Source organism: Panthera pardus, unplaced genomic scaffold (assembly GCF_024362965.1).
Source record: "Panthera pardus isolate Hobbes unplaced genomic scaffold, ASM2436296v1 HiC_scaffold_13, whole genome shotgun sequence".
NCBI classification, from domain to species: domain Eukaryota; kingdom Metazoa; phylum Chordata; class Mammalia; order Carnivora; family Felidae; genus Panthera; species Panthera pardus.
The window spans coordinates 36,081,726-36,108,899 of NW_026526688.1; the positions used below are offsets into that span (position 1 = coordinate 36,081,726).

A 27,174-nucleotide genomic window follows, 5' to 3' on the forward strand; every position below is an offset into this window, starting at 1 on the left:
TTTGGGGGCCCAGTGCAACCTTTTAATTCCAAGCAGAGTCCCCCTCCCACAGCATTATCACACACACACACAGTGGAAAGGGATGCCAGAGTCTGGGCAGGTACCAAACCCAGCCCCAGGCAAAAATATATATATAATTATATACACATATGTTTCTGTAGAGAAGAAAAGCTGGGAGTGTGATTAAAGTAGGGCAGAGAGTTAGGAGAGAAAGCAGCTGGGGAGGTGCCCCAATAAATTACATTCTTTAGACAGCGTGGTGGGGGATGCGTGGGAATGGACGGGACCTGCTAGCCAGGACACTCAGCCTGGCCTCTTGATCCCATCCAAGGAGCCTGAAGGCCTGGGTTCTGCCCGGGACCTGGGTGCTAGAAGTCTAGCGGACTTTGCCTGCAGGCTGACGGCGGGCTGAGGTTCTGCAACATCTCCACTCTAAGCCAAGGCTTCTGGGGAAGCCACAGGGCTGGAGCAAGAGGCTCTGAAGCTTAGGGGTCACAAGGAGAGGACAAGGTGAGCTGGAGGGCAGGGTGGCCTCCTTGTTAGAGGCTGAGTTCAAGCCTGCTCCTGCTAAGAGTCAGAGAAGCCAGAGGCCCAGGTGTAGGGGAAGCTGTCCAAGGTGAGGTGAGGAGGCGTGCTTGGGTGCACACAGCATCCTGGGGCTCTCCCTGCCTGCCTGGATGCTTCCCACCCTCACCTGCCTCCTAGCAGGTCCGAGGGTCCTACCCACCCATTTGGTCAAGACAGCCAACATGCCTGACCACTAATGCTGCCTCGTTTCTCCTCACTCTCTTGTGGGGACCTTCATGTGGGGTTGGGGTGGGGAGAGGGTACAAACATTAACTCTGTGTGTGCTGGAGTCCAGACTGGGTTTGCCCTGTGCAGTGAGGACCAGGGATGAGGGAAGGAGGCCCCCCCTAGCTCATTATGGGGAAGCAAGTTCATGTCCTACAACCCCAGCACTACAGAGGTCTTGGTTCCTCCTCACCTGGGGAATGGAGCCAACCCTACCTCCGCCCCACCTCCCTGCTCCCCCAAGGGATGATGCTTTGGGGTCTAGTGACCCCAGCTCCAGAGCCCTGAAGCAGCAGGGGACAGGGTCAGTCAAGGAGTGGGAGGGGTGGTCAGAAGAGAGAGGCCTTTTTCTTGAGTTCATTCCTCTTCCACAGGGCCAGCTTGCTAAACTCTTCAGGAGACATGGAAAATACTCTTGAGAAGTCCTCCGCAGACAGATGCCTCTGTAGAGGGGACACGCAGAGGCAGCTTAGGAACAGGGGCACAGGGTGGGGCTGGCCAAATGACTAAGGGAGCACTCAAAGAGGCCCCCGGTTCTCCCCATCAGGCAGGGGAAGGCACCCCATTAGTGGCACCTAAGCCCACCCCACACATTTCCTCCGCATACCTCAAGCCTCATCCGATCCACACCTGGAGGCAGTTTGGTTCTCCCCTTATTGGTCACCACCAGCATTTCGTAGGGATAGATCTGGGCAGGGAGGGGAAGGGGCAGTCTTAGGCTCATAGAGTTTCCTGTCAGTGTAACCCTTCAATTCCCTGGGCCCCTTATCAGCCTGTAGGGGCCCTCAGGGCTCATGCCATTTTTGCCAGCCATGTCCCCCAACTTCCCTGCTGCCCCTCCCATCATCGACCCCTTAGTGCATTCACTTCCCTGGCTTCTCCACCCGGCTGGCTGGCCCACCCCCACTGTAGATGGTTCTGTCCCCGGCCCACCACCCCTGACTCTGCCCCTGCCCCTCACCTTCTGCTCCAGCACACAGGGCAGGGAGTTCCCCCGGTCCATCCTCCCCCTCTGGCCCTCTCCGTTCTGGGGAGACCAAAGCCGCAGTGAGCCAGAGTGGGGCAGGGAGACCTCCCCAGCCTTACCCTGGGCTTCTCGAGTCCTTACCAGGCCTCTGTGGCCCCACACCCCCCGCCCCCAATGCTGCCTGTCACTCATCCATGGCTTCTGCTGCTCCATGTGTTCCCCTCCAGGAGGCACTCACCTGCAGGCCTGTGGGAGAGAAGAGTCATTGTCTGGAGGTAGCTCAAAGGTCAGCAGGCCTCCAAGCCTGCCAGCTCAGCCTCCCCAGCCTCCAGTCACAGCCCAGCCCACATCACAGACGTGGAGCTGCCCTGGGGCCTGCTGAGGCCCCTTTCTTTCCCTGCTCGCCTGGTATTGGATGGCCCTGCCTCTCACCTGGGCTTCCAGTCTCACTCCCAGAGGGGCTGAAGTCTGTGGACTGTAGCTAGAAAGGACATGAAGGGATCAGAAGGAAGCTGGAGGATTCCACACTGTTCCCCCTCACTTTAAGGGTCTCCTGTGCCCTCAGGATGCCCAAGTAGCTCAGTCCCTCAGAGGTGCCCAAAGACACACTCTTCCCTGGCAGGCGGTGATCTCTGGTCTGGGACCTTACCCGGCTCAGAGTGGTCCTGCCATAGGCGGGGAGAGAAGATGATTTTGATGTTCCTGCATGCAGGGCTGGAAGAGAGCAAGAGGGCCAGTCGGTGCCTTTGGACAGCCATTCCTGAGAGGGCTGCCTCCCTGGCCTCCCCTGCCAGAGGCAGGGCCGTGAAGGGCAGACCTGGGGGGCCCGGGGAGCCCCTGTTGGCTTTTGGCTCTTGCCCATTACCTTCAGCAAGCGGCACTGTGCTGGCAGCTCTGGGCTGTCTCTCTAAACAAACACACATCTGGACGAAATGCCCAAGTGTTAAAACTGATAGTTGGCCAGTGACAGTCAGATGATGAGGCTCACCGTCATAAGATGAAACTCTGGACTACAGAAATATATCTGAAATTTCATCAAAATGACGGACGGAATCATAATTTACAATTAGCAATGCTAGTAATCACATTTCAGATGTATGACGTTATCATACAGAAACGATCATTTCCTCAGCGCCATCAGCTGCTAGACTGTGGCAGCAGTATACTAGCACAGAAGTCCGTATACACCATGTTTGCGGGGCGCCTGGCCGCCTCAGTGGGTGGAGCATGCGACTCTCAACCTCAGGGTCATGAGTTCGAGCCCCATGCTGGGTGTAGAGATCACTTAAAAATATCTAGAGAGGGACTTCACGTGTGCAAGATCAGATATCACTTTGAACTTACACATTTCATAGGATCATTAGGCGTTCTATCTCTACATATTGTTGGTTTTCAGTAACAGGTTTTCCTAAAGAGAACTTTGTACCTAAGATTCTTAGTTTGCCCAGATCTCAAAACTCTTTCATGTCCAAATGCTAGAAATCATTGGCAATCTATGGCAATCATTTTAACATTTTTTTAAAGTGTATGTATTTATTTATGTAAGTAATCTTTACACCCAATGTGGGGCTTGAACTCACAACCCCAGGATTAAGAGTCACATGCTCCTCTGACTGAGCCAGACATGTGCCCTGATAAACAATTTGTTTGAAGGTTCAGCCTTGACAGATTCAAAATTATAAGGAATTGTCTTCTTAAAACATTCTTTCAAGGGGCGCCTGGATGGCTCAGTGGGTTGAGCATCCGACTTCGGCTCAGGTCATGACCTCACAGTTTGTGAATTCAAGCTCCCATCAGGCTCTATGCTGACACCTCAGAGGCTGGAGCCTGCTTTGGACTCTGTGTCTCCCTCTCTCTGTCTCTCTCTATGCCCCTCCCCTGCTCACGCTCTGTGTCTCTGTCTCTCAAAAATAAAGAACCGTTAAAAAATTTTTTTTAAATACTTCTTACTTTTGTATAGGAAATTATCTGTTTCTACAATGATCATTCACTATTGAAGCATTTCATTTCTGTGATAAGTATACATTTATATTTCAAATGAATGATAGAATTTCAACCTACAAAGCATATCAGAAGATTTTCACTTGGAATTATTTTTAGAATGCTCATTTATGTTTGAAAGTGACCATTTCAACACTACCATCAAGTCAGAATGACGTGCCTGTTCACAATTCTGAAACTGTTGAGGCTGATTAGCTATGACAGTAACGTAAGCAGTCAAGCAGTCATGTGATCAGTGGTCACATAGGAGTTCAGGGATGCCAAACATGATGGTGTGGTAGATATTTGGCCATTCAACTCTGCAAGGCCAAAATGGAAGTTAAAGAGCTAATTTTGACTGAATAGCAAATTCTGGTAGAACATGAAGATTGAATCCAACCTTTGGGACATCTCTCTATCTGCTTCTTTCTTCCGGCCTTCACTATTCTACATTCTCTAAAAAGGCCTTACTGTAACTCTTCCCAATCCTACTGAAATATCATCCTGGGGACCTTCAGTCACCCTGTGGATGTCCAAGCACATATGACCCTTACGGCTCCTTGAATCCCACCCCCTCTGTGGCCTTCAACTCAGCCCCATCAGGCAGCCCTTCCAAATGGCCACCCCCTAGGTCTTGTCCCCAACTGCTGCACATTTGAAGCCTGGGAATCCCACTTTGCAGCCACAGCACCTTTCTTGTTTGCGGCTTCCTTGCAGCCTCATTCCCAGCACATCTGTCCATCAGTCTCATGGGGACCTCCAGTGTCTTGATCCCCCTGCTCCCCGCTTCCCCTGGGACCTTTGACCCATGGCGGGGTATATAACCACTTTCACCACCACTCAGCAGTTCACCCAGCCCCTCATCCCTTGACACCTGCCTTATGAAACTCTAACCCTGGATCAGCCAGCTCCTCTTGCCTGCAGGCCACAGAGATAAGGCCCACACTGCGTGGATGATCATCACTACAGTCCGAAAGACTGGCAACGGTTCCCCTCCCCTGCAGCGTCTGGTCCTAACCTTTCCAATCTCACCCAGCCTCACCCTCTTTCCGCTCAGCAGACAACCTCAACTTCCCATGGGGCCTGCTCCCAGACCTGAGTCCCCAGCCCTCAGAGAAAGGGGCCTTTTAAGGCTCACCTCCCACATCCTGAGGCTGGGCCTCCTCCTGGGACCTCCAGCTGGACATTGCTGGGGGTCTTACCACTACATACAAGCTGAAGACTCAACTTGCCCTTCAAGCTTCCAACTCAGTAAGACCCGGCTTTCACCTACATGTACTTCAAGCCCAACATGTTCTAAACCAGTCCCTTCATCTTTCATCCAACCCCTTCCTCCCTCATCACATCAGTTCCAGGTATGTCCCCACCTAGCACCCAAGCCAAGACCCTGACTCGGCTCTCCTTTCCCACAGCCAGTCAACCACTTAGTCCAGTTGATTCCACCTCCTATATATTTCTCAAACCCACTGCCTCTCCTCTGAACCTATGTACAGTTTTAGTCCTTATCCAGACTATTGGGAAATGTGTAGAGTGTCTCCAAAGATGGCTTGCACATTTTCTTCCAGCCCATGAGCCTCTGTACCACTGCCTTCATCAGGCAGTGGAATGCCTCTCCCCTCCCTTGAGTCTAGGCTGTCCCATGAGCTGCTCTGACCAATAGGATGCAGAGGAGTGATGCTGGGTGGCTCCTGAGGCTAGGCTTTTAGAGGCCTCATTGCTGCAGCTTGGGCTTTCTGCTCTCCCTCCCTCTGCTGCAGCCGCCCTGCTCTAGGGAAGTCCAGGCTAAACTCCAGTGATTTAGAGGGCTTAGTACCCAAAGCCCAGGCCACCCCCCCTGCCCCCCGCCCCGTCTCTCTGGCTAATCCCTGCCACCCCAAGGCACACTCTAGGCTCTGTAACTGCAGGCTCCTGCAGGCCCTGTAAGGTGGCCAGGATGTTTCCTGTTCCTTGCCTTTGCTCGCACACTGTCCTGTGTCCATAATGCCCTTCTCCCCCACTCACTCTTTCTCTTCAAGACCTAGTTACCCTCCTCCCCGACCCTCCAGCCCCAGGCCCAGTCACGATCCTCTCGAAGCACTCACTGTGTGCCTCTCATGTCACCACAACACCTCCCCAAACTGCACTGACCGTAATTCTCATGTCAGCTTCCCCATGGACCAGGAGCTACTGAAGGACAGGACTATATTTTCGACTCTTTATAATCCCCAATGTCTAGCATATGTTGAACACACAATAAGTGTTTGATAAGTTAAACAAAATTTGCTAATTCTGCTTTAGTCTTATTCCACGACTGGCATTCTTGCCCTAAGGAGAACACGAGTGCCTTGAGCCAGTGACATGATCTTTTGTCCCTTACACCGCAGGAGCACAGAGCTGGGCATATGATAAACAAACTCAGACTCCGATTCTGGCCTCAAGGTCTGGCCAGGTGATTCGGAGCCCCCCCACCCCGTGGCACTCACAGGTATGAAAGGGTGTCCGGTCAGGCAGAGAGCGAGTTTTCCTCCGGATAGGCAATGACTTTTCCATCTCTTCTTTCAAGATCATCTTTCCCAAGTTGGAAGTAACCTGGAGAAGGAGAAAGGAAGATGGGTCCAAGACTTCTACCCTCATTTCTCATCTCCAAAAGGTTCAGAGCTGGGTATCTGCAGGCAGGACTGGGGACTGGTTTCCGAGTGGCTCGGTGGTGCCCTGGAGCCTGTGGGGCCTGTCACTGTCTGATGCACTGCCACACTGGGTTTGGCCACCCTGGAGAGCAAGGAATCAGCGCAGCTCATCGTAACTGTATCCTAGTGGCTTCTGCATCCCAGAGCACAAGTCCGTGCCACCGTCAGTGACCTTTCCAGGACCCCCAACACCCTTTCTCCTGCTCTGGAGACCAGTGGCCTGCTCTCTCCTTGCTCCTCTTCCTGTGAACTTAGCCTACTGAAGCCTAGCACTGTGAGGGGGCACCCTTTTTCTTTCCTTTTGACCCTAAATTAACTAGTGTTTCCTAAAAGCAGCACGAGGTCCTGGTGTCCATTCAGTAGCAGCAAGCTGAAGTCCTGGGAAGAAGGGGGGGTCCTCGTGTTCCTACAAGGATGTTCTTCAGGCATGACACCATTCAGAACAGAACAGCTAGTGAACCAGAACTTTTGTCCCCAAGAAGATATAGGCAGGGTGTCTGGGGGGTAGTGAGATGCTACCTTACTGAGTTCCTCTCTCTGACGCTCCCTGAGAGCCTTCATCTCTTCCCCAGAGTCGTCATCTTCCTCCTCTTCCTCTTCCTCTGCGCCCCTCCTCGATGCCTTCCGCTTCCTCCATTCTGTCTCTGGCGAACACAGGCAAAAGTAGGCTCATCAATCAGCCATTCGCTCAACAAGCATTTGTCAGGTGCTGGCTTTGTGTGTGGCAACTGGGCTGCACCTTGAAGAGAACACTACAAATTATTTTGTAAAAAAATAAAATAAAGGTAACGTTTTCTAGCCTTGTGGTAAAGCTGAGTAGGCAATGCACACTCACATGACTTAAATTTACAGGGGACTAAGCCCTTGTCTTGCTCCTCTTTCTCTTTCCCAGAGCTCCTGTCACAGAGCTTGGGAGGCAGACTTCTGGTAAATGTCTGCTGAGTGGCCAAATGAAAGGAAAGTGAATGAAAGACTAACAAGCAGGGCCACACACACCAAGAGCCATTGGACCACAGGGAAGGGCGATGAGCTGAGAGGGCCATGAAGGACGTGGGGTGGGCGTGGGGAGAGGGTGGGTTCATGGAGCTTCAACAGCGGCTCTCGGGAGGCAGTATCCCAGGCCTCCCTTTCCCCTCTCCAACACAGTGTCCTACCCACGACGGCCAGCGACGGGGGGCATGGCCAATAGTCGGTTTCAATCTTGGCTGGCTGGTTGGGGTCAGGCGGCTGGGCTGCAGGGAACTTGGAGGACTCGATGATGAGGTCCTCGATGAGGTGCTTGCTCTGAGGGCTCCCTCCCATGGACTCTGCAGGTGAAGGTCAGGGTCAGCCCATACCCCCTGCCAGGCCACCTCGGCCTAGCCCAGCCCCTAACTCCCTCTCCTGTCCCCTTTCACACCTGTGAGACCATGGGTGTAAACACAACACACAGCAAAGAATACAGAGCAGAGGTTATATGCTGTTATGAACAGCTATTCTCCCACGGTCCCCTAGCCGGTGGCGCAAAGCAGCCCAGGTCAGTGAGGGGAACCCTCACCTCTCTGCTTGTAGATAGGTGGCTTCTTGTAGATGTTGGAATCTGGGCGGGTTGTCTCTGTGGACAGGGAGCAAGAGCAGATGAGAAGGAGGATATGCTGATGGTCGGTGAGACCAGGCCAATGAGGAGGCACAAATGGAATGGAAGAAGGCAGGAAATTCATGGGCTCCTGCCAAGAGCCAAGACAGAACTGGAGTTCCTAGAGCTGTCCCTCAGGGGATTGGGACTTTTCCCACTTTTCTAGTTGGGTGGGAGGGAAGGCACCATCCGCCTGTGGTCCTGCCATCAGGGGTTCCAGCCAATTCCATAGTGAGCATATAACCCAGAGAGTGGGGGACGGACAGTAAAAAGCTTGGGTTCCTGCAGGAAAAAGAGGTCCCAGGGAAAGGGTGCAGCCACAATGACAGTAAAGCTTACCAGGATGGTGGAAATGGGGTAGGCTGGTCCGTGGGGTCCCAGTGGCTCTTGGGGCTGAAACCTGAGAGATGGTTCCAGGGGACCGGCTCTCTGCCCACACCTGCAGAACAGAAGTGTGGTTCACTGAAGCTCCCAGGTCTCCCACCCTACCCTCTCCAACCCAGAGAGACACTGCTTCACCTGACTCCACCATCTCTGTCCCCCCCACCCTAACGGCCCACAAGCCCCCAACCCCAGGGCAGAGGAAGGGTATCCAAGGACTCGACCTACTGATGATGTCTGACCCAGGGAGAAAGGGTTAAATGAGGTCCTGGGTCAGACAGACAGATGGACACAGAGCTGGTCAGCAACAGGATGAGGTCATCCCATGGGCTCTGCATATGTGTGGGGGAGGGGAGCCGGGCAAGTGTCAGGTGTGGGGCAGACTCACCTCTGGGGATGGTGGGGGGGATGTGGATTTGGGTGACAGTGAGCGCTGCGGATGGAGAGGAGGCTGGTCAGAGCCACAAGGGTAGGGGTAAATCCTCATCCCTAGAGCCCCGGAAGGGCCACTTCATCCCCCGCCCAACTCTGCACCCTTGCCTGGCCAATTTCTGAGCCACCTCTTCTCTCTCAGTCCTTGCCAGTTCCCAGAACTGGCCCTCCATCCTTCTTCATCCTAGTGCTCTCCTGGGCAGAGCCCTCTCTTTCTCTGGATGTACGAAGAAGCCATGGATCTTGGAGCAGTGTGCTTGTGCTCTGAGGGCCAATTGAAGGTGGCTCTGACCCTGTCCTCAGAGCCTAGCGCCCAGGGGAAGGGACAAGACCCACAAGCAGCCAGGATGGGGTCTGGGCTCCCAGCAGGGTAGCCCCCAGCCTGCCCCCAGCCCACAGTTCAGTCATGACACTACCCCTTTCTGGAACGCGGCTTACAAAGTAGCTGCCACAAGTTCTCTCTCATACTTAAATAGCTGGTGAGGTGGGAGGGCAGATGTATTGCCTCGATTTACAGGAGGGGAAACTGAAACCATACTTTCACACAGGTCACTCAGCTAGGAATTCCAGCCTTCTTGTCCAGTGCTCCTGAGGGCTTTTGGCAAATTTGCTTTTTCTGTCCACTCACACCCTTTTCCTCCATGACCCCCCCCCCCCCCGGCTCTGTGAGGCTGCCATTCAAACATGGCCTCCCCACTCTCTGCATGGAGGTTATCCTCCAGCCTCCGGCCTGTCTCTGCCTGCTCTCCACAAACACTGGGTTGACCATTGGTTGATTTCTGCCCACAGTTCCTTTTCTTGTTTTGGAGTCTGGCCACCAGGAAAGGAAGCGTCAGAGGGATTCCACCTCCTACCCAGTGTGGCTGGGGGAACCCTTTCCCCCAAGTCCTGTCCAAGAGGAGCCTCCCACCCCTCACCTCCCGGCTTCTGGGAAGCTCCACATGTTCCAGGAGAGAATAGGTAAAGTGGGGCTCGTAGATCATGAGGTCAGGCCGCTCGATGTCCAGGATGGCCTTGTCCTTGGGGATGGCAGCCAAGTCCTTGTAGCCCAGCACCTGATTGTCCATCTTGGCCTGAAGGGAAATGGTGTGAATGGAACAGATGTGCCAAAAGCCTCACCTAGAATACTGGCCTTAGGAAGAAAATGGGCAGCCAGCTGAGATGTCAACTCTTAAAAGTTAATAATTCTATTATTTTAATTTTAAGAGTTTAGAGAGTCACCTTACAAAACGATAATCCTTCGCCTAGCATTTTGGGTACAATGAGGCAGGACCAGACCAGAGAAGGGGGGTGTGGAGAACCTTCTCTGCATTTCTGGGTTCTCTCTGCCCACCAGCCCTGGCAGGACCATCGTCAGGGAGGCTCTGGGTGAAGTGGCCCAGCAGTGTCCCCACCCCATCCCTGTCCCAGCTTGGGGGTGCTGGTGGCCGAGAAGTACTCACCACGATGCTGGAGGGAGAGCCAGGAACACTGGAGCCTCGGGAGGAGCTGACGCTCCCAGGGGAGGTAAGTGGTTGCTGGGGAGAGTGAAAGGCGGGCGGGTGGGAATGAGCGTGCGTGCCAGGGCCGGGTGCGGGCTGGCTCTCCTCCGGGCGGAGGGAGGGAAGGAGGGTGGGGCTGGGGCAGGGGAGGGCTTCCCTAGGCCTCTGAGGCCCCGAGGTGCGGCTCTGCAGGCAACCAGCAGGTGGCACCGTCGACTCCCGACCTGACCCTCGGCGGGGAAGCCTGGCCCCACCCGGTGCCCAGGCCGCGCACTGCCGGGACGTGGAGGGGGGCGGGGAGGGGGGCAGCTTCCGCGCACCTTCTGCAGCCGTTCCATGCAGCAGGGAGCTGGCCGGTCCGGTCACCCGCAGAGCCCCGTGCGCGAGGGTTGACGACAGGGCGTCAGGCTCTGCCCGGCTCCTGGGCGCTGCGCGCTCGGGGCCACGAGAGCAGAAAGTGCGTTCCACCGGGCTGTGGCGTCCTCATCCCTCAGTGACTCTCCCGGCTGGTGACCGAGTGCCGGGCCTGGGAGGGAAGAACGTGCCAGGGAGGGCGGTGGGGCCCCGGATCTCTGGGAGCTCTGGAGAGCAGGGCGGAAGGGAGCCAGCGCCCTTCAGGGTTCAGGCTTTCCATTCGCTCAGCCCCGGGTAAGCAAGCGAGCGCGCGTGTGGACGGCAAAGCGGGAAAAGCGGAGGGACTGCACTTGTTTTTGAGCCATTGTTCTCTGGCCGGAAAGGAAATGACTGCAGGGGTCACCCGTTCCGGTGCAGCCTCACATTCCGGCTCTGTCACACCTGCCCTGCCCTGGGGCTGCAGTCCGGTTTCAAGCCCTGGTTCTCACTCCTTTCGGCCAAGGCCGTGGCCTCTCTCCCTGGCTCTGTGCTGGCGCCTGTCCTTCTCCCTACTCAATCCATTGTCCATTGTGCCCCCTGTGTCTCAAATCCCAGGCAGGTTTAACACTGAGGGACCTACTGAACCTATCAGGTGAACAGACTGGGTGGAGATGCAGTGAAACTGACTTGGCATGAAGTGGCCCTGTCATGGGCTGGGGGAGGCCTCCTGGAAAAAGGGAGGGGAGTGTGGAGGGACACCACATTCGGTGTCCCTGTCCCTGTCCAGCAGGCAGTCTCACTTGCAGGCATTTGATAGAGTCCCCTTTGGGGTCGAGGCCACATCCCAGCTCTGCACAGCCTTCTGCCTGTGCTGAGGCTGTCCTCTGAATTGCTACTTCTCTACAAGGCAGGGCCCCTAGCTTCAGCAGGAAGGCATCCCAGCTGGCACTGCTGCCTCTTTGTTCCTGGGGAGTTGGGTCTTGTCTGCTGCAGTAGATTATGAGTTCCCTGGGGCCACAGTCCATGTCTTCCCCTTCATCCCTGATTCCCTTAGCAATCTTCCCATCCCCCCACTGCCTGTACTAGACACATAATAACCACTCAGTGAATGCCTGGCTGACTTTCCAGCCATGGTGGCCATGGGCCTTAGAGTGCAGAGAGTTGATGGCTACAGAAGGTACAGGGAAGAGGCAGCATGAACTCTGGACCAGAGTACCTGGGGGTGAGTAGACTCTGCTACTCAGCAGCTGTGTGACCTTGGGCAAGTTACTTACTCTCTCTGTACTTACATTTCTCATCTGTAAAATGGAAGACAGTCATAGTATCTATGTCATGGGGTGGCTCTGTGTATTAGATAAGTTATAAAATGTGAAATGCTTAAAACATTATAAATTCTACTATGTGGAGTATTAACTATTATTATTTCTATTTCCCCAAGGGCTAATGAACTTTTGTGTCTTTTCTGTAGCTGTTCTTTACCACAGGGGGTAATGAAAGACTGAGGTCATTGGTGCTCCCAATCTTATCACCTGTTACTTTGTATCAGGCCATTCTTCTGCTCACCCTCTTTCCCCCACCAAAACCACCTGCTTGCTGCAAAAGCAGCCCTCACTCCCATGTCCCTGCTTTTGCGCATGCCCTTTCCACTATTCTCTGTCCCCTTCCATGTCTCCCAGAACCCACTAGTCCTTCAGGGGCCATCCTAAGTTCTGTTCCTCCGGGAGGCCTCCCCTACTATTCTAGGCCTTCTTATAACGCTTCTCAGAATTCCAGTGGGACTGAAAAAGAAACCTGAATAACTTTCCCCTTGATTATATGTTGCCTAATGCCAGAAAATGTTTTTTCACTAACCAGAATGAGTGCTAACTTCTGGAGGACAAAACAATAACAATAGATATCATTTTTTGAATGGTCATGTTAGGTACTTTGATAAGCACTTTTTTTTTTAAGATTTTATTTTTAAGTAATCTCTATGCCCAGTGTGCGGCTTGAACCTACAACCCTGAGATCAAGAGTCGAGTCGCGTGCTCCACCAACTGAGCCAGCCAGGTGCCTCTGATAAGGACTTTAAAAGAATGATTTCGTTTCATCCCCCCTCAACAACAAAGGTAGACCCATTTTACAGATGAGAAAACTGAGGCTCAGGTTAAAAAGTTGTCCAGAGTCGTGAGCTGAAAATGACTGTGTCTTCAGCATTGGCATGATTCAAAGTGCCTGCCTAGTGCCATGTCAGGTGCATTGTGGGGATAGACTAAAATCTGCCACATTTCTCAAGTCTTTTTGAAATTCTAGAGTCAAGGCTTGTCTAAGACAGGACTCTGGCCATCAGAGTCACACTAGGTATTTGGTTCCCATGGAAAGACTCCATTCCAGAGCTTTATCCTTCTCTTGCCTTCTTAGCTCTCACTTTGTAATGCTTTTAACTAGGCGTCTGAGGATCAGAGTAAACTCTAATACGTATTCAAGAGCTGTTAGTTCTTTTTCACTCCTCTCTGATCTTTACTGTGTTAGCAGCCGTTGTCAAACTAACTATATACTTGGCTTAGCCTTAGAGCCAAACACTCATTCATCCATGTATCTACCCATCCTTCCATCCATCCATCCATCCATCCATCCATCCATCCACCCACCTATCCATCCACCCACCTACCCAGTCATATATTGCTTTATCCATTCATCAAATACTTCCTGAGTACCTAATTCTTCAGTAACCACAGACAACACTCAGTGATAAGCCTTACGGAGAACAGAAAGATGAGTCAGGGGAGCCAAGCTGCCCCTCCAGAAATGAGGCATGTATGTAGATAACTTGCGCGCAAAGCAGAAAATTACATGTGCTAGATAAGATAATATAAGGAGCCATGAGAAGTCACAGGAGGAGGGATCACTCCTGCTGGGGTGTTGAGAAAGGAATAATAAAAAAGATCCCTTAGAGGAGGTATTCGAGGTAGGCCTTGAATGCCCAGTTTGAGTTCATGTAAAAACCGAAGAAATGGATTCTTGAGAGATAAAGCAGCATGAGCAAAAGTAGAGATACGGGGAGCAGCACTGGGTCTGGCTAGGGAACAGCACATATGGCTAAATTATAGAGCTCATAAGGTTGAAATATGTTTGATGCAGGAGGTCAGGGGTCAGATTATGGAGGCCTCCAACCCAGACTAGGGGATTCAGACTGTATTTTGTGGGCAAGAGGAGCCATAGAATGCTTAGAAACTTTTTTCAAATAAAGAAGTGACAGACCCAAGCAGTGCTTTGAATGTGGCTTCAGCCTGGAAGACGAACTGGACAGGAAGGGGCAGTGTGGACAGAGACCAGCCTGGAAGCTACGGCAGCAGTCAGGCAGGGGCTTGTGAGGGCCTTGACTTGGGTATGCGGCCCATGATGGAAAGGAGGCAAAAGGGAGAGATCCTAGAGGCACAGTGTGCAAAACCGACTTGATCTGGAGAACCCCTGGGGGAGGGGGAGGTGGCTGCCCTCAGAGACAGAAGAGGAAGCATGGAGTTCACTTTTTGAGGTCGAGGTGGGTGCAGTCGATGAGCCCATGGGAACATCCAGGAGGAACAGGAGGTTGAGGGAGGGGCAGGCTGGAAATAGAGATTTGGAAGCCATCTGACTACAGACAGTACTTTGCACATGAGGTTGTCAAAGGAGAAAAGAAGTTTAAAACCAGCATCCTGGGAAATACCAAGGGGACCAGAATAGTCACAGATGGCATGAAAGGGAGAGGTGAAATGGAATGGCCAGCTCCTTGGGGGCACGGAGTGTATCTAGTGCACAGTAAGAGTGCAATAAATATGGAGAAAAATGGTGGGCAAATGGGGCTGAGAAAAGAAGGTCATGGAGCCAAGAGTCCCTGGCCCAGAGAAGGCGGGAAGTGTTGCAGGGAGTGAAGGCTCTCTGGTTTGGTGGCCTGTGAGAGCATTTCCAGAGGAGTAGTGAGGCTCCCTTGTCAGGGCTGGCCTAGATAGCACACAGGCAAGAAGAGTGTGACAGAGGGTGGTAGAGGGTTGGAGAGTGGCTCTGGAGGAGGCCAGATTGGCTGAAGGTGTTTAAAGAAAGGGAAGACCTGAACACGCTTGTAGGCATTGAAGAGGGAAGAGGGATCCCAGCAGGGGAGAGGCATGTGGTTCAGGCCCAAGTGGAGGGCTGGATTTGGAAAGAAAACTCTAGGCTTCCCTGGAAGGAGAGGAAAGGGAAAGTTGGGTATCCACAACACAGAGGCATGTAGCCTGGGCCAGTCCCATTGGGAGGCCATTATTTTCCCAGGAAAAGTGACAGATAAGGCCATACACAGATCTGACAGGTTGGTGAGCAGAAGCTAAAGGCAGTAGAAAAGGTCTGGTGGGGAGTGTGGATGGCTGAGCTGCCAGGGAGAACTGAGGGTTTCCATGTGTTCTGAGCCTCAGGCTGAGCCTGGTGGTAGCCCTGGCACCTTCCCCTCAAGCACCAGTGTGTATGTGTGTGTGTGTGTGTGTGTGTGTGTGTGTGTGTGTGTGGCAGGGAGGTACAGGATGAGGCAATGACTGTGTATCAGAGTGGTAACTGCCCAGGCAAGAAGTGAGGGGAAGGGTACCAGACCAGCCACGTCACTGCAGTGCACAATCGCCCTGAACCCACACTCACATGTGCACAAACACTGGCCTTCAGGCATAGCCACTCAGAAACAGGATTCAAAATAATGATGTGTCTGCTCTGTTGCCCAGGCCTTTCCAGAGCTGTCCACAACCCTGTGGCAGTCCCCTGTGCTGGGTCTCATCCCCTTAGCCTCAGAGTCTCCTCTCCCTTACTCTGAGCCACATTCCTTTGAGCCTGCTTGGCAGTGCCCAGTGTGTTAGGAAACACGCTGACAAACTGATCTCTTACTCTTCCAGGGCACTACATTTTAATTTAGGGCTAGCCTTAAGAAGTGAAGTTCCTTCTGGTGAAATTTTAAGGAAAAATGCTTTGGGGTGGAGTTTCTCTCTCTCTCTCTCTCTCTCTCTCTCTCTCTCTCTCTCTCTCTCTCAGGAGAGAGAGTGAGGGAGAGGGCGAGAGGGAGGAAAGGAGGGATTTCTTGGCTTCTCTCAAATCACATTATGCAGGCAATTGCTTACTCCACCCACAAGAGGCCCCCTCCCCCAAAGCGAATTTCCTCCCAAGTCAACACCCACTCTCCCCTCCTCCAGTCCTGACCCTCTCTCCCGACCGCACACACCCCTTGTGTCTGCACATGCACATGCACATGCACCCCCTCGGTCCCAGAAACTTCCTATGAACCAGACCAAAAGGGCAGGCTGCAGCAGGAAGGGAGGGCAGGATGGAAGGACAGGGAAAGAAAGAAAGGCGGTGGAGGCAGGCAAGCCCAGGTGGTGGAGAGGACTTCCCAGCTGCTCACTCCCATCACACACTGGGGCTCCTCATCCCTCCTTCTCCACCCCACCCTCCCCCAGCCCCGAAGCATTGCCTTATCTGAGCCACCAGCCCAGCCCCACCTCACATTGCCCACCTGCGCATCTCCATGGCAACTAGAACCTCTCAGCTTTGGGCTGGGGGTGATAAGACCTCTGCACCCATCCCAGCCGGCTCTTCCTCCAAATAGGACTAGCCTGGCTGTGCCTCCCTGGACTTGTAGAAATGAAGGCTCAGCGGGCAGAACCACAGCTGGGGACCTCCAGTCCAGCCTCTGCTCATATCCTAAGCCAACCCCCGCTGGCTCTGTGCCAGTCGCTGTGCCGTGGACTTTCATAACATCCTCTTTACCCTCCACACCAGCCTTCCCCACTTAGAGATGAGGAAACTGTGGCTGAGAGGCTGACTTGCCAAAGCCACACAAATAAAAGACAAGCTGGAATTGCTACCCAGGCCTGTGTCAGGCTAAAGCCAATGGACAGTCTTCTCAGTGGGTCTCTGAAGATCCTACTTCAATCTGAACTTGGGCCTTGGGGCTAACCTTATGTAGTGCTAACCCTACATGGTGGAGCCACCCAGATTCCTGCCCGCTGGCCTGACTTGTGGACAAGGAACAGGGAGACTGGGGGACTGGGGCTTTGTGCCCCTGGGCAGGGTCAAGCCAGCCTGGGTGCGGGTGGTGCAGAGAGTAAGCAATTTATGAAACGAGGCAAATGAGCTGTCCAAGTGGGCTGGGGTCAGTGTGGGCAGGAACTTTGCCCCTCTCCCTTTTCCCCAGTTTCACTCACAGTGTGACTGCCTGCCTTGCCCCTTCCCTGCTCCTTCTCCACTCTCTGCTTTCCATTCCCTTTTTCTTCTCTTTCTTCATCTTTCCTCCCTTGGCTCTGTTTCCCTTTCACACTGTCCTGCTCCCAGCCCCACCCCCACAGTTACTGTGGCAACAATTCAGTGCCAGAAATAAAGGAAGGAGCCAGCTAGGTCACTGGTTCCCAAAACAGCATCCCATCCTGGGGTGGAGAGGGGAAGAGTGGGCAGGAGCAGACCAGCAGTAGCCAGGGAGGCCTGAGGGGGTACGTGTGGGTGGGTGGGTGTGGGTGGTTGTGTGCACGCGTGCGCAGGGGGCACCCATGCTTGCTCCAAAAGGACGTGCAAGAAGGCCAGGAGAGGGCTCCCAGCTCTGGGCCAGCAGTTCATGGAGCATCCATCAGGCCAGGCCTATGCCTGCCCTTCTTCCCTTCTCTTCTCATCCCCATTTTTTAAGGCCTGTTCAATATGCTAGGACTAGGGTTGGTGTTCCTCTAATACCAACATTATATATATATCACCCTCTCACACTCTGCTGAAGCATCAGGCAGGGCAGGTGGGCCCAGAATGTGGCCCCCAGCCTGAGAACCCACCTGCTCAAGGCCCTGCCCCATCTTTGGTCCTGATGACAGCAGGACTGGGCCCAGGCAGCCCCTTCCACTCCCCCCACTTCACACAAATATGCATCTTTTCATTCAGTTTCTCCTAGACTTCTCTTGTGTTGATGTATCCTTTCTCTATACCTTCCTTCTGAAGAGGCCCCTCTTTCTGTGTGCCCCCCAACTCCTCAGGCTTACTTGGTCCTCAGCATGCTTCTGCTCTGGTCTCTACTTATAGCTGGTTCTGTTGGTGCATTGTGGTACCACTGGTACAAAGTAGATTGATAGAGCTGCGGGGAGATGCAAGGATCTTGAGTCCCAAGTTCAGCTTTCTGAATTCTGAGGGTATCCTTACTCTGATGTTTACACACACACACACACACACACACACACACACACACACACACACACACAAGCTCCAAAAGAGGAATTCCTATAGACCTGCATCCCCAGGTGAACTGCCTGACTCAGGTGTTGAACATAAGGAGAGGCCAGCAGCACTGAGGCAAGACACATGTGGACATAGCACTTTGCCCACACAGGCAAGAGCCCACACTGAAACACAGTTGCAGAACCCATGCACCCTGCTTGCAAGATCACGCCCCCACTCTCCCAGCAAGGCCCCCACACAGTGACACACAGTGCTACTGACACCCACTCCCACCCACCCACTGATCCTCTCTTGGCACCCTTTCTCCATGCTCACAACCACTCGCATCACGTGCTGACACCCCCTCCCTGAGCTGTGCACATGTATGCCCCCCATTTACCCACTCCCTGGTGGCTTCCCTGCTCCCCATTCCCAAAGCATGACTGCCTTCCTTCTCCTACACCTGCCCCTGCTCCCCTGACTCTCAAACCCTGGCAACACAGTCCCCTGGGAGGGAAACACTAGGTGCATCTGCCCAGGGAGGGGGCTTGGCCTGCTAGGCTGGCAAGGGGTTGCCTCTGGATCCTCACAGGCCTGAATGTCTGCTCAGCCCCCAGCCTCTTCAAGCACTTCAGCAGTGGCCAGGAGTGAGCAGGGGTCAGGCCTGCAGCCACGCCCTACCACCCAACATCATTCTGCATTTGGTTCTCACCCCAGCCTGGCCAGCTGAGGGCTAGAAAGGGGCTCACCAGGTACCTCCTCCCAAGGAACACACCCCTCACCAACAGCATTCAGGTGTCTGTGTGTAGTGCTTCCCCGTCAAAACCTGCAGCACATTGGGAGCGAGGGGGCAACCCCTACCACTCCCCGTTATTCAGCAAAGAAAGAACAGCTCCCCTGCCCACCCCAGTGCCCCCCCAATTCCATCACTTGCACTTCTGCCCAGCACAGCTAGGTGAAGGGGGCACTGGGGTGACAGCATGAACCCTCAGCCCTCTTCCTCAAATCAGGCTTGATGAGATCAAACCCAGCTAGTCCCAGGGTTTCTCCCCCTGAACAGCGGCCATAGCTGACCCCTCCTAAGGGGATCCCTGCCACCACCCAGAGCCTCACTCCCAGACAGGGGTTGTGGCCCAAAGTGCCCAGAGAGGGGAAGAGAGACGGGAGACCCTGCCACCTACCTCTTCCCAGACAGTGTCGCCCAGATGCTCTGAGGCCCCAAGACTGGGCTGGGCAGGCACAGGCCCAGATCCCAGCGCTGTCGCTTTTTCTCCAGAGCCAAGGTAATAGGCGTCTCTTCCAGGAACCCAGCTGTGCTTTCCCAGAGCACAAATAGCAGGAAAAACCCGGCTTGGGGTAGGTGGGCGGGTGGGGGGAGCTGGCACAGGAGGGGACCTACCCTCTGAGCCCCCACCCCCTCGTCCCCACCCTGCTTCTCCACAGGCTTGCGCTTGGAGCCTGCGTCTGGCGGTCTGGCGGTCTGGCGGGCGGGCCTCTGGCTCCCCCACTGCACCCTCCCCACCTCCAGCTGATAGCGTGTGGCCGGCCTGAGGGTGTGTGTTTGTATGTGTCTGCGCTTCCACCTAGCTCAAAGCTGCAGTTCAATCCGTTTCAAACAAGAGGAGCATTAACCCGGCATCATGACGAAGCAGAATCGGAAGCAGACTCGCGAGCTGTTGGCCTTTTTCCCTTTCCCACACCCCCAACCCTGCAACATTCCATGCTCACACACTTTCATACACACACACACAGACACACACACAGCCCCTCAAGCCTCCTCATAAACAGAATTTGAGTTGGGGTGGGGGCAGAGGGGGCTCTACTGATAACTGAGAGATGACAACCCTTTTTTCTCCCAGCACCTGTATCTCCTTCCTACTCCTTGCCTAAGAGCAGCAACAGAGACCTCTGGGGTCCTGCCTCCCTGGGGTGCTAAAGGGCATAGATTCTCAGTGGTAGGGAGAGGGTAAAGATGCCGGAATTGGTCACTCAAGGAAGGCTTAACCCCCTCCTGGTGAGGGACGAATGGGAAGATCTGAAAAACCAGGTCCTCAGCACAAGAGACTGGGTTGGCCCTTAGATTACCAGAATCCCCTGGCAACTGCGAGAAGGACCCCATCTCTCACTGGGGCAGCTTCATCGAAAGGGAATTTCCGGCCAGGTGATGCCCAGGTCCCAGCACAGAACTACAGGATGTGCCCTCCCTGTCTGGGAAAACCTTCACAAGTCCAGGACCCTGTCATTGGCCTGTTGGTTCTCTGTGGGCACAGAGCAGAGCGTGGTTCATCTTTGACCCCTGGGAGGCAGGGGAGGGAACTCAGCCGGCTGGCCCTGGCCGTGGCCCCAGCAGTCTCTCCACCTCACAGCAGACTTGCCTACCTAGGCAGCCCTTGCTGTTGCCCTGGTAACCACTGCCCACAGCCGGTCAGCTGATGGTATGAGCTGTCCTTCGGGAAATCTAGAATCTGGGGAGGGGGCTCTGGGGTATCTGAATGGAAAATCACAGGGGGAGGGTCTTGAGGGGGACAGGTGAGAGTGTGCTCCAGACCTCTTGCTCAAGGAAAAGAGGACAGGAGCGGACAGGTAGGGACAGTAAGGGAGGGATGTCTGGGTTAGTGAAAGATAGAGAAGAATGAATTTCAAAGGATGGGCTCCAGAAAGAATGGAGAAATGAAGAAGGCAGGCAGCTGAGTGACTGAGGATGGGTAGAAGGAATTCAGGCTTAGCTGCTGGGGAGTGGCTAGGGAGAGGGCCCTGTGGAAAGGAATGAGAAAGCCTGGGGGTGAGAAAAGAAACATCTAACCATGAAAAAAAAGGTCAGGACATGATGCAGGAGGGGGTGTACCTTTGATGTGGCAGGAGGGGCTACAGCCTCGGAGGAGGGGGAATCAGGCCTTTCTGGGTAAACTGCCAACCTCAGACAGCCTCTCTGCTTCCCTCCCTTCAAGCCCACCCTTAAGTGCCCTGGCCCTGCTGCCAACCCTCCAGGAGACCAAGCACCAGGTGCTTTTCCACCTCAGCCCTTTAGGGCCCCTGATTTTTCCCACTACCACGGTTCCTGTCCTGCTCCCACTTGCCCCTCACCAGACAACGCCACCCCAGGAGATTTGTCTTCCGGTGCAAGGGTGACCAGAGGTAGGGCTGGAATGAGCTGGTGCGGGGAAGGACAGCTGTGGACAGGGGCCTGGAATGAGGTAGCTCATGAGAAATGGGTAGGAGTCTCTGTGGCCTGGGAGGAAGGGAGCATTCTCGTCTGTGAAACAAGGCCCTTCTCGGATAGAGTGGGGGAATCCAGGGGAAAGGGCAAGGGGAGGGGGAAGGGAGGGCTCTCCGGTACCTTCAGGGGCCTGGGGCGTGGGGCAGGAGCACGGCAGCTTCCTCGGTGACATACACCTCCATCCCTCGGCGCATCTCCTCTCCGCCTCCCGTTGCCAAGACAACCTGCCGGCTCAGCCGCGGCGGCAGCAGGGAGGGGGGAGGAGGCGGCTGTGACTCCTACTGCCTCTTCAGTGATGGAGGGAGGCGGCCTGAGGTCTGCCTCAGTGCTGAGGTGGGGGTGGGGTAGCTGCAGGGGCCAGGGCTCCCACTGAATCTCCCCTCCCCATTTCCATAAGGCTCTGGGGTTGGCTCCCAGTATGGCCTCAGGACAGCTCTAATTCAGGGCCATATAGCAGGCCGAACTTGCAAAGGGAGGCAGCACTGGGCAGCATCCTCCATTCCAGAAAGCTTGGTGTGCAGCTGGGAAACAGTGATAGGAACAGGGAGGGATGACCTATGTTAAAGGGTCAGAGGGTGGCTTCCAGCAGGAAGGCTGGGGTGGACACAGGGCTTCGGGCCCAGAAGTCTGCCCCGCATCTGACCTCGGCTATCTCTGAGCATCTCCTCCTCTCATTCCCCTTGACCAAGAGGAGAATCAGAGTCTTCCAATCCTGCAAGGCCCATTCTCACTGCCCCCGACTCTACAGGAATGTCCTTCCACAGGGTGGGAGAGCCACCTTGGGCAGGAACAGTCTGCCACCAGCCAGCCCTGGAACCAAGGGGACTGCAGAGTTAGGGCTCCCTCTGTCGACCTGAGGCGTGGTAGCTGTCAAGGTCATTCCTTACTGAGAGGGATCCTGGTGTGTGTGTGTGTGTGTGTGTGTGTGTGTGTGTGTGTGTGTGTGTGTGTGTTGGGGCTCACAGGGAGGGCACAGCCAGGCCAGGAGACCCTTCTGTTGCCTGCCTCTGCTGCACCTCCACTTCCTCTATTGCCCTACAGTGAGGCTTGCTCTGTCACCAGTGGCTTCCTCCTGGGAAGGCCCTAGACTCCTCAAGACCAGTGCTTGCCTCTCTCCCCTTCAGGCTGGGATAAGAGGGGAGGCAAAATCTTTCCCCTAGAGCCAGGCAACACTGAACACCAGTGCCAGGCAACACTGAACACCAGTGCCTACTGTCCAGGCCCCAGGGTAGGCTTCCTGGGTACCACTTGGCCATACCCAGCTACTAAGGGGACTAGCATACCTTTAAGTTCAGGAGTGCCTTGAGGCCTTGAGGATGGCCCCTTTTGTCCACAACAAGGGCTGGGGCTCCTGCCCCTCTCAGGCAGGCAGTCCCAGGCCCCAGTCAACTAGATCTTGGCTCCTTTCTGCAGCAAGATCACTGGTGCCAGATGTCCCGACTGGACTTCGGCCCTGCCACCAGCCCCCTCACCAAGGCCTGTGCAACAGGCTTCTCTGTACTCTCTCTGTCTCACTCCATTGCCCCTTGCCCCGCCCCATGCACCAGCCTGCTGGGGCTGGGAGCACCAGGGACTCTCCCCCTGTGCTATCTAAACATTAACTCCTGGAGAGGCTAATGAGGGCACCTGGGCACCTAAGGAGAAGGGCAAGGTGATGAAGAACTGGGCCAAAGGAATAAAGGGAAAGATGAGGGCCTAGAAATGACATTTTCTCCAAAGAGTTTAGAAGTCACACACACACCCCACCCCTATGCACTGGACCCTCTGTCTCAGGGACCCCAGAGCCTTAGTTCACAGCATGCTGCCACCAGACCAGTCTCTCTCCCAACCTCCAACCCCACAATTGCATGGTCACTCTCCTTCTCAAAGCCTCTGCCACACAAAACTCTCTATCATGTAACCCAATCATTTCCTGCCACTTCTCCAGGCAAACTTGCAATTTTATCCAAACCCAGGGACCGCTCACCTTCCCCTGAACACTCCTCACATTTTCCTATCTCAAAACCTTTTTTCTTTTCTTTTTAATGTTTATTCATTTATTTATTTTGAGAGGGGAGGGGCAGAGAGAGAGGGAGAGAAAGAGAATTCCAAGCAGACTTTGGGCTGCCAGTGCAGAGCCTGACTCAGGGCCCGAATTCTGGAACCGAACCGTGTGATCATGACTTGAGCTGAAATCAAGAGTCCAACGCTTAACCACTTAACCGACTAAGCCACCCCAGGAGCCCCTCAAAACCTTTTTTCTCATGCTGTTTTCCCTCTTAAAATTTTCCCTTACATATCTTCTCTGCTAACTGAAATCCTGCTCATTCTTAAAGACCATGCAAACTCCAGCCTTTCCCAGTGTCCCAGCCCCACGTACTCTCCCACCCTGGAGAACCCTTCCTGCTTGGCCACAAGCAGAGAACATCCCACTCAGGTGATGAAGACCGGCAAGAACCTAGACTGTAATGCTCACTAGCTGCAACTGTAGATGAGTTAATATCTCTGAGTCTAAGCTTGTGCACACATTATATGGGAATACCCCCTGAATAAGGGGTTACATGTAAGCACATCTCCAGAGTTCTGTGCACATTAGTGTCCTTATTTCCAATAGCTCCTGTTTCCTTTTTCCCTCTTTTGGGATGTACCCAAAACTTTCCAAAAGTTCCAAAATTTCCAAAAGTGGGTTTATCCCCCCACCTATATTTCAAGTGTCTTGAGATCTTGACCGGGGATGACATAATATCTTGTCCATATTTTTGGTCAGTTGAAGGGCTAGCACAGTGCTTGTACATTGTAGGGGATAAATAAGTACTTGGATAACTGCTTAGGACCCCTCCCCACCCACGTCCACCTAAGGATGGAGGGTGGAGGCAGGATTCTGGTTCTCATTCTGCCTCCATCTTGAGGGACTGCAGGGCTCAGAGCCAATGACTTCTTTCTGGACCTTCAGTCGATTTAATTCCCTCAACAAATACTTATTCTGTGTAACATACTGCACTGGGTACTATGAGGGAGGCAAAGACCTACTACTTCTACATCTGAGACACTTGCTTTGTAGCACAACCATTACACAAGCACAAATAAGTACAGTTCCAGAAAACTGTGATATAGGCCATAAGGGAAGGGCAAGTCGGCAGCCAGAGACACTTGTGGCACCAGAGACTGCCACTAGCCCCAGAGGGGAGGAAAGTCTATGGAGCAGAGGAGACAGCAGCGTGCAAGCATTCTGGAGAAAGGTGTGCTGGGCAGTGGGAACCTCAGGAACAGAGCCAGGCACAGGGTGCTGGTTGGCTATTAAACCAGAGCTCCTGGAACTCCCCAGAGGGGACTTGTAGGGACAGGGCGGGGAAGGGAGGCTGAGCAGGATTGTACAGGAGTTTTGAAAACCATGCTAAGGAGTCTGCTAGTGATCAGGTAACACTGGCAGAGCTGTGGTTTAGGGTTGGGTAGGGCCAGGGAACAAACTGTGTGATGTCCTGGAGGAGGTGGGGGTGTCAGGAGGCAGAGACATGACTTGGAAAGCTGCTGTAGTAACTGAGACAGACCCCCGCGAGGCCTGGCAGTGGTGCAGTTCCCAAATGTGGGAGAGAAAGCAATGGTGTGCAAGGTGGTGACAGCTGACATGTTGCATTGCTAGGAGAGACTCAGCAGGAAGAACAAGGAGAGAAGAGAAAGGCAGAAATCTTAGGGAATGTTTCTCTAAAGAGGAGCCAGGAAGAGTAGGGTCCCAGTGAGAGAATGAAGAAGGAGGAAAGAGCTTCAAAAAGGTGTGTGTGGGGGGGAGGTCCTTCAAAGAGTCCAGGGATATGAGGCTGAGGACAGCCAGGGCTGAAGCCAAGGAGGTCACTGGCCACTGAAAGTATGAGGGACAGGGCTCAACAGAGTGATTTAAATAGTAGCCTGCTTGTGAGGACTAGAAAGTGAGTGGATGTCCCCCTCTGCTCCATCTGGCTGTTGGAGGACAGCACAGAGGAGGGGAGATCAATATGCAGGCTATTCTTAGCTGGAGGTCTTGGTAATCCTAACCAACACAGGATCTGAGGCACCTGCCGCCTGCCTCCCTCCACTTTGTCACATCCTCCCCGAGATGGATGTGCTCATCTTGCCCTAAGTCTTCCCCCACACTGCCCACCCCCACCCACACACTTGCTTAGAACCTTCTGGCACACAGAAGCAGCCAGGGGTAGTCTGTGGTCCTCTGGGAAGTCTTCTCCCCCAACCCCCCTTTCCACATGTTAAATCCCTTGAGACCCCATTATCAGATCTATTCCTTTGGCTTCTTCCTTTTAGCATCTTTGAACTCACCCCCAGACCAGATGGAATCAGCTGGAATAGATTTCACTAGATATGACAAGGCCCCCTAGGTATGGAGCCTGGACTTGGCAGAGGCACTAAAAGGTGTGGGGAGAAGGTTCAGAGAGCCAAACCAGAGACCCAAGACTTGCCAGGCTTGGTGCTTGGGGAAGGGCAAGACACTCAGGGATGGCACAGGCCTCCAGAGCTGCCTTCCTCCCTCACTCCTCCCTGTCTCAGGCCCTCCCCACCAGGTCTCACCTCAAAAAGCAAGAAAGGAAACAGTGAGGGCTTTCTGGAGCCGGCCCCCAGAGGCCGTCTGTGCTGGGGAGGTCAAAGAGAGGGAGGGAGGGGCCGGAGAAAGGCAGAGAAGAAAGCAGAGGCAAGACAAAGGGCCCAGTCCACCTTTGAAGCTGTCTCTAACCCGAGCCAGGGAGGGTGGGGTGGGTCTGAGAGCCAGGCTGGGGGGAGGCAGTCTAGAGTTTTAAAGAATGTCTCAAATTCCTGCGGAAATCAGAGGGATTGTAAGAGCTCCCCCTCCCCAACACACCTCCTTCTCAGCCCCCTGCCCCTGCCCCCCAAGTCCAGACCTCCACACCTGGGGGCCCCAACCCTTTGTCCTCAGGTAATTGCTGGGCGTTGCCTCTGTGTTTAAAATCCCATTGAACTCGCCAGTTATCAGCTGTGCCTCCAGACCACCCTCCCTACACCGCCCCCCTCCCAGAAAACGACCCCCAACACGTCTCCCGCAGTCTTCACCAGGATTAAGGCTCTTTGTGATTAGAAGGGGGGAGAGAAAAAAGCAACCTGGTGCAAAGCAATTATGACAAGCTGGAGGGAGAATGTCTGTCCTGGGGCCTGAGAGACCTCCCTCTTGGCTGTTGCCTTCTAAATTGCCCAGAGCTGGGGGCGTCAGACCTCTCTAGTCCTCACCAAAGGAGAGGCGGGGTGGACCCCTGGCCCCACCGCCTTGGACGGCTGCTTCACTCACCTCCCATTATGACTAAACCAGGCTCCTCCCCAATTGCCCATTCGGACCTTATTTTTGGGCCATTCTTGGGAGAAGTGGGGAGAAGGGATGTCTCTCATCCTTTTCCCTCTCTCTCCGTAATATTTCCCTCCAACAATTTCCCAGAAAGAAGAGGAAGGAGAAACTGAGGCTGGGGGGGGGGGTCCATCAACGGAAGAGCGGGCTTGCGCTGGGAGACTTGCTGGAAGGGCCTCCCCCTCAACAAGATTACACGCCGGCGAAAAGGAGGAAAGAGGCGTGTTTTATGGCTCTTAGTTCCACTCCCCTAAAGCACACCTGGAGGCGTCTGGGAAAGCCCACCCGAGAAGCTCCGGCTGGGGGTGGGAGCGCCCTCCCCCCTCCCTCCCGCCGCGGCCACCCCTCCCCCCGGGGCCGCGCGGCCCAGCCCGCCGCCTCTAATTGCATCTTCCCCTCAGGTGTGGCCCCCGCCTCCGCCCCCCGCAGGGGCCTGGGGAACAAGGGGACGCTTTCTCGCCCTCTCTCCCCCTTCCGCTCGGCTGAGCCCTCCTCCCCCATCCCCCCTCCTCACCGGAAAAAAGCAATCTGGCTACCGGCGAAGAGGCTGCAGAGTCCGCGGGCCGCCCGGGCGCCGCGCCTGCCCGCTCCTCCGCGGGCGCTCGGGCCTGCTGCCCCGGCCCCGGCCGCTCGCCGGCCCCAGGGTTGGGTTTGGTTCGCCCCAACAGGTAGCACGGGACACGCAGTGCCAGCCAGGAAACCGGAGCCCGCGCGGAGGGAGGGGCGCGCCCGCCGGTCCCGGGGCCTGCGCCCGCCCCGGGCCGCCGGCCTCGCGTGGGGCGGAGGTGCGGGGCCTTCCTGGGCCACCCACACCCCGCTTTCCCTCCAG

The 27,174-nt window shown here is 54.5% G+C and overlaps 1 protein-coding gene across 4 annotated transcripts; it reads right to left on the reverse strand.

The window, feature by feature from the left end:
* Positions 1-27,174, reverse strand: DMTN (dematin actin binding protein). 4 transcript variants are annotated; one of them, XM_019467023.2, is made up of 16 exons: positions 18,990-19,241; positions 10,635-10,840; positions 10,276-10,350; positions 9,751-9,906; positions 8,790-8,834; positions 8,360-8,459; positions 7,943-7,999; positions 7,560-7,712; positions 6,925-7,049; positions 6,202-6,307; positions 2,409-2,473; positions 2,192-2,240; positions 1,998-2,005; positions 1,754-1,819; positions 1,400-1,480; positions 1-1,235 (listed from the first exon to the last, which is right to left on the reverse strand). In XM_019467023.2, the coding sequence occupies exons 2-16, from the start codon at positions 10,650-10,652 to the stop codon at positions 1,122-1,124; spliced, it is 1,218 nt and encodes a 405-aa protein (XP_019322568.1). In that variant the 5' UTR covers positions 10,653-10,840; positions 18,990-19,241; the 3' UTR covers positions 1-1,121. The 4 variants fall into 4 exon arrangements, 1 of the variants encoding a protein (XP_019322568.1); XR_008421598.1 differs by lacking the exon at positions 18,990-19,241 and adding an exon at positions 26,860-27,174 and having other exon boundaries at positions 1,754-2,005; XR_008421597.1 differs by lacking the exon at positions 18,990-19,241 and adding an exon at positions 21,146-21,277 and having other exon boundaries at positions 1,754-2,005.

What these genes read in the sequence shown, in the direction of transcription:
- DMTN (XM_019467023.2), bottom strand. An exon ending in CCCCCCCACCATCCCCAGAG is followed by an intron (nt 8,460 to 8,789) that starts GTGAGTCTGCCC and finishes TCTGTTCTGCAG; the next exon opens with GTGTGGGCAGAGAGCCGGTC. An exon ending in GCAGGACCACTCTGAGCCGG is followed by an intron (nt 2,241 to 2,408) that starts GTAAGGTCCCAG and finishes TGTCCTTTCTAG; the next exon opens with CTACAGTCCACAGACTTCAG.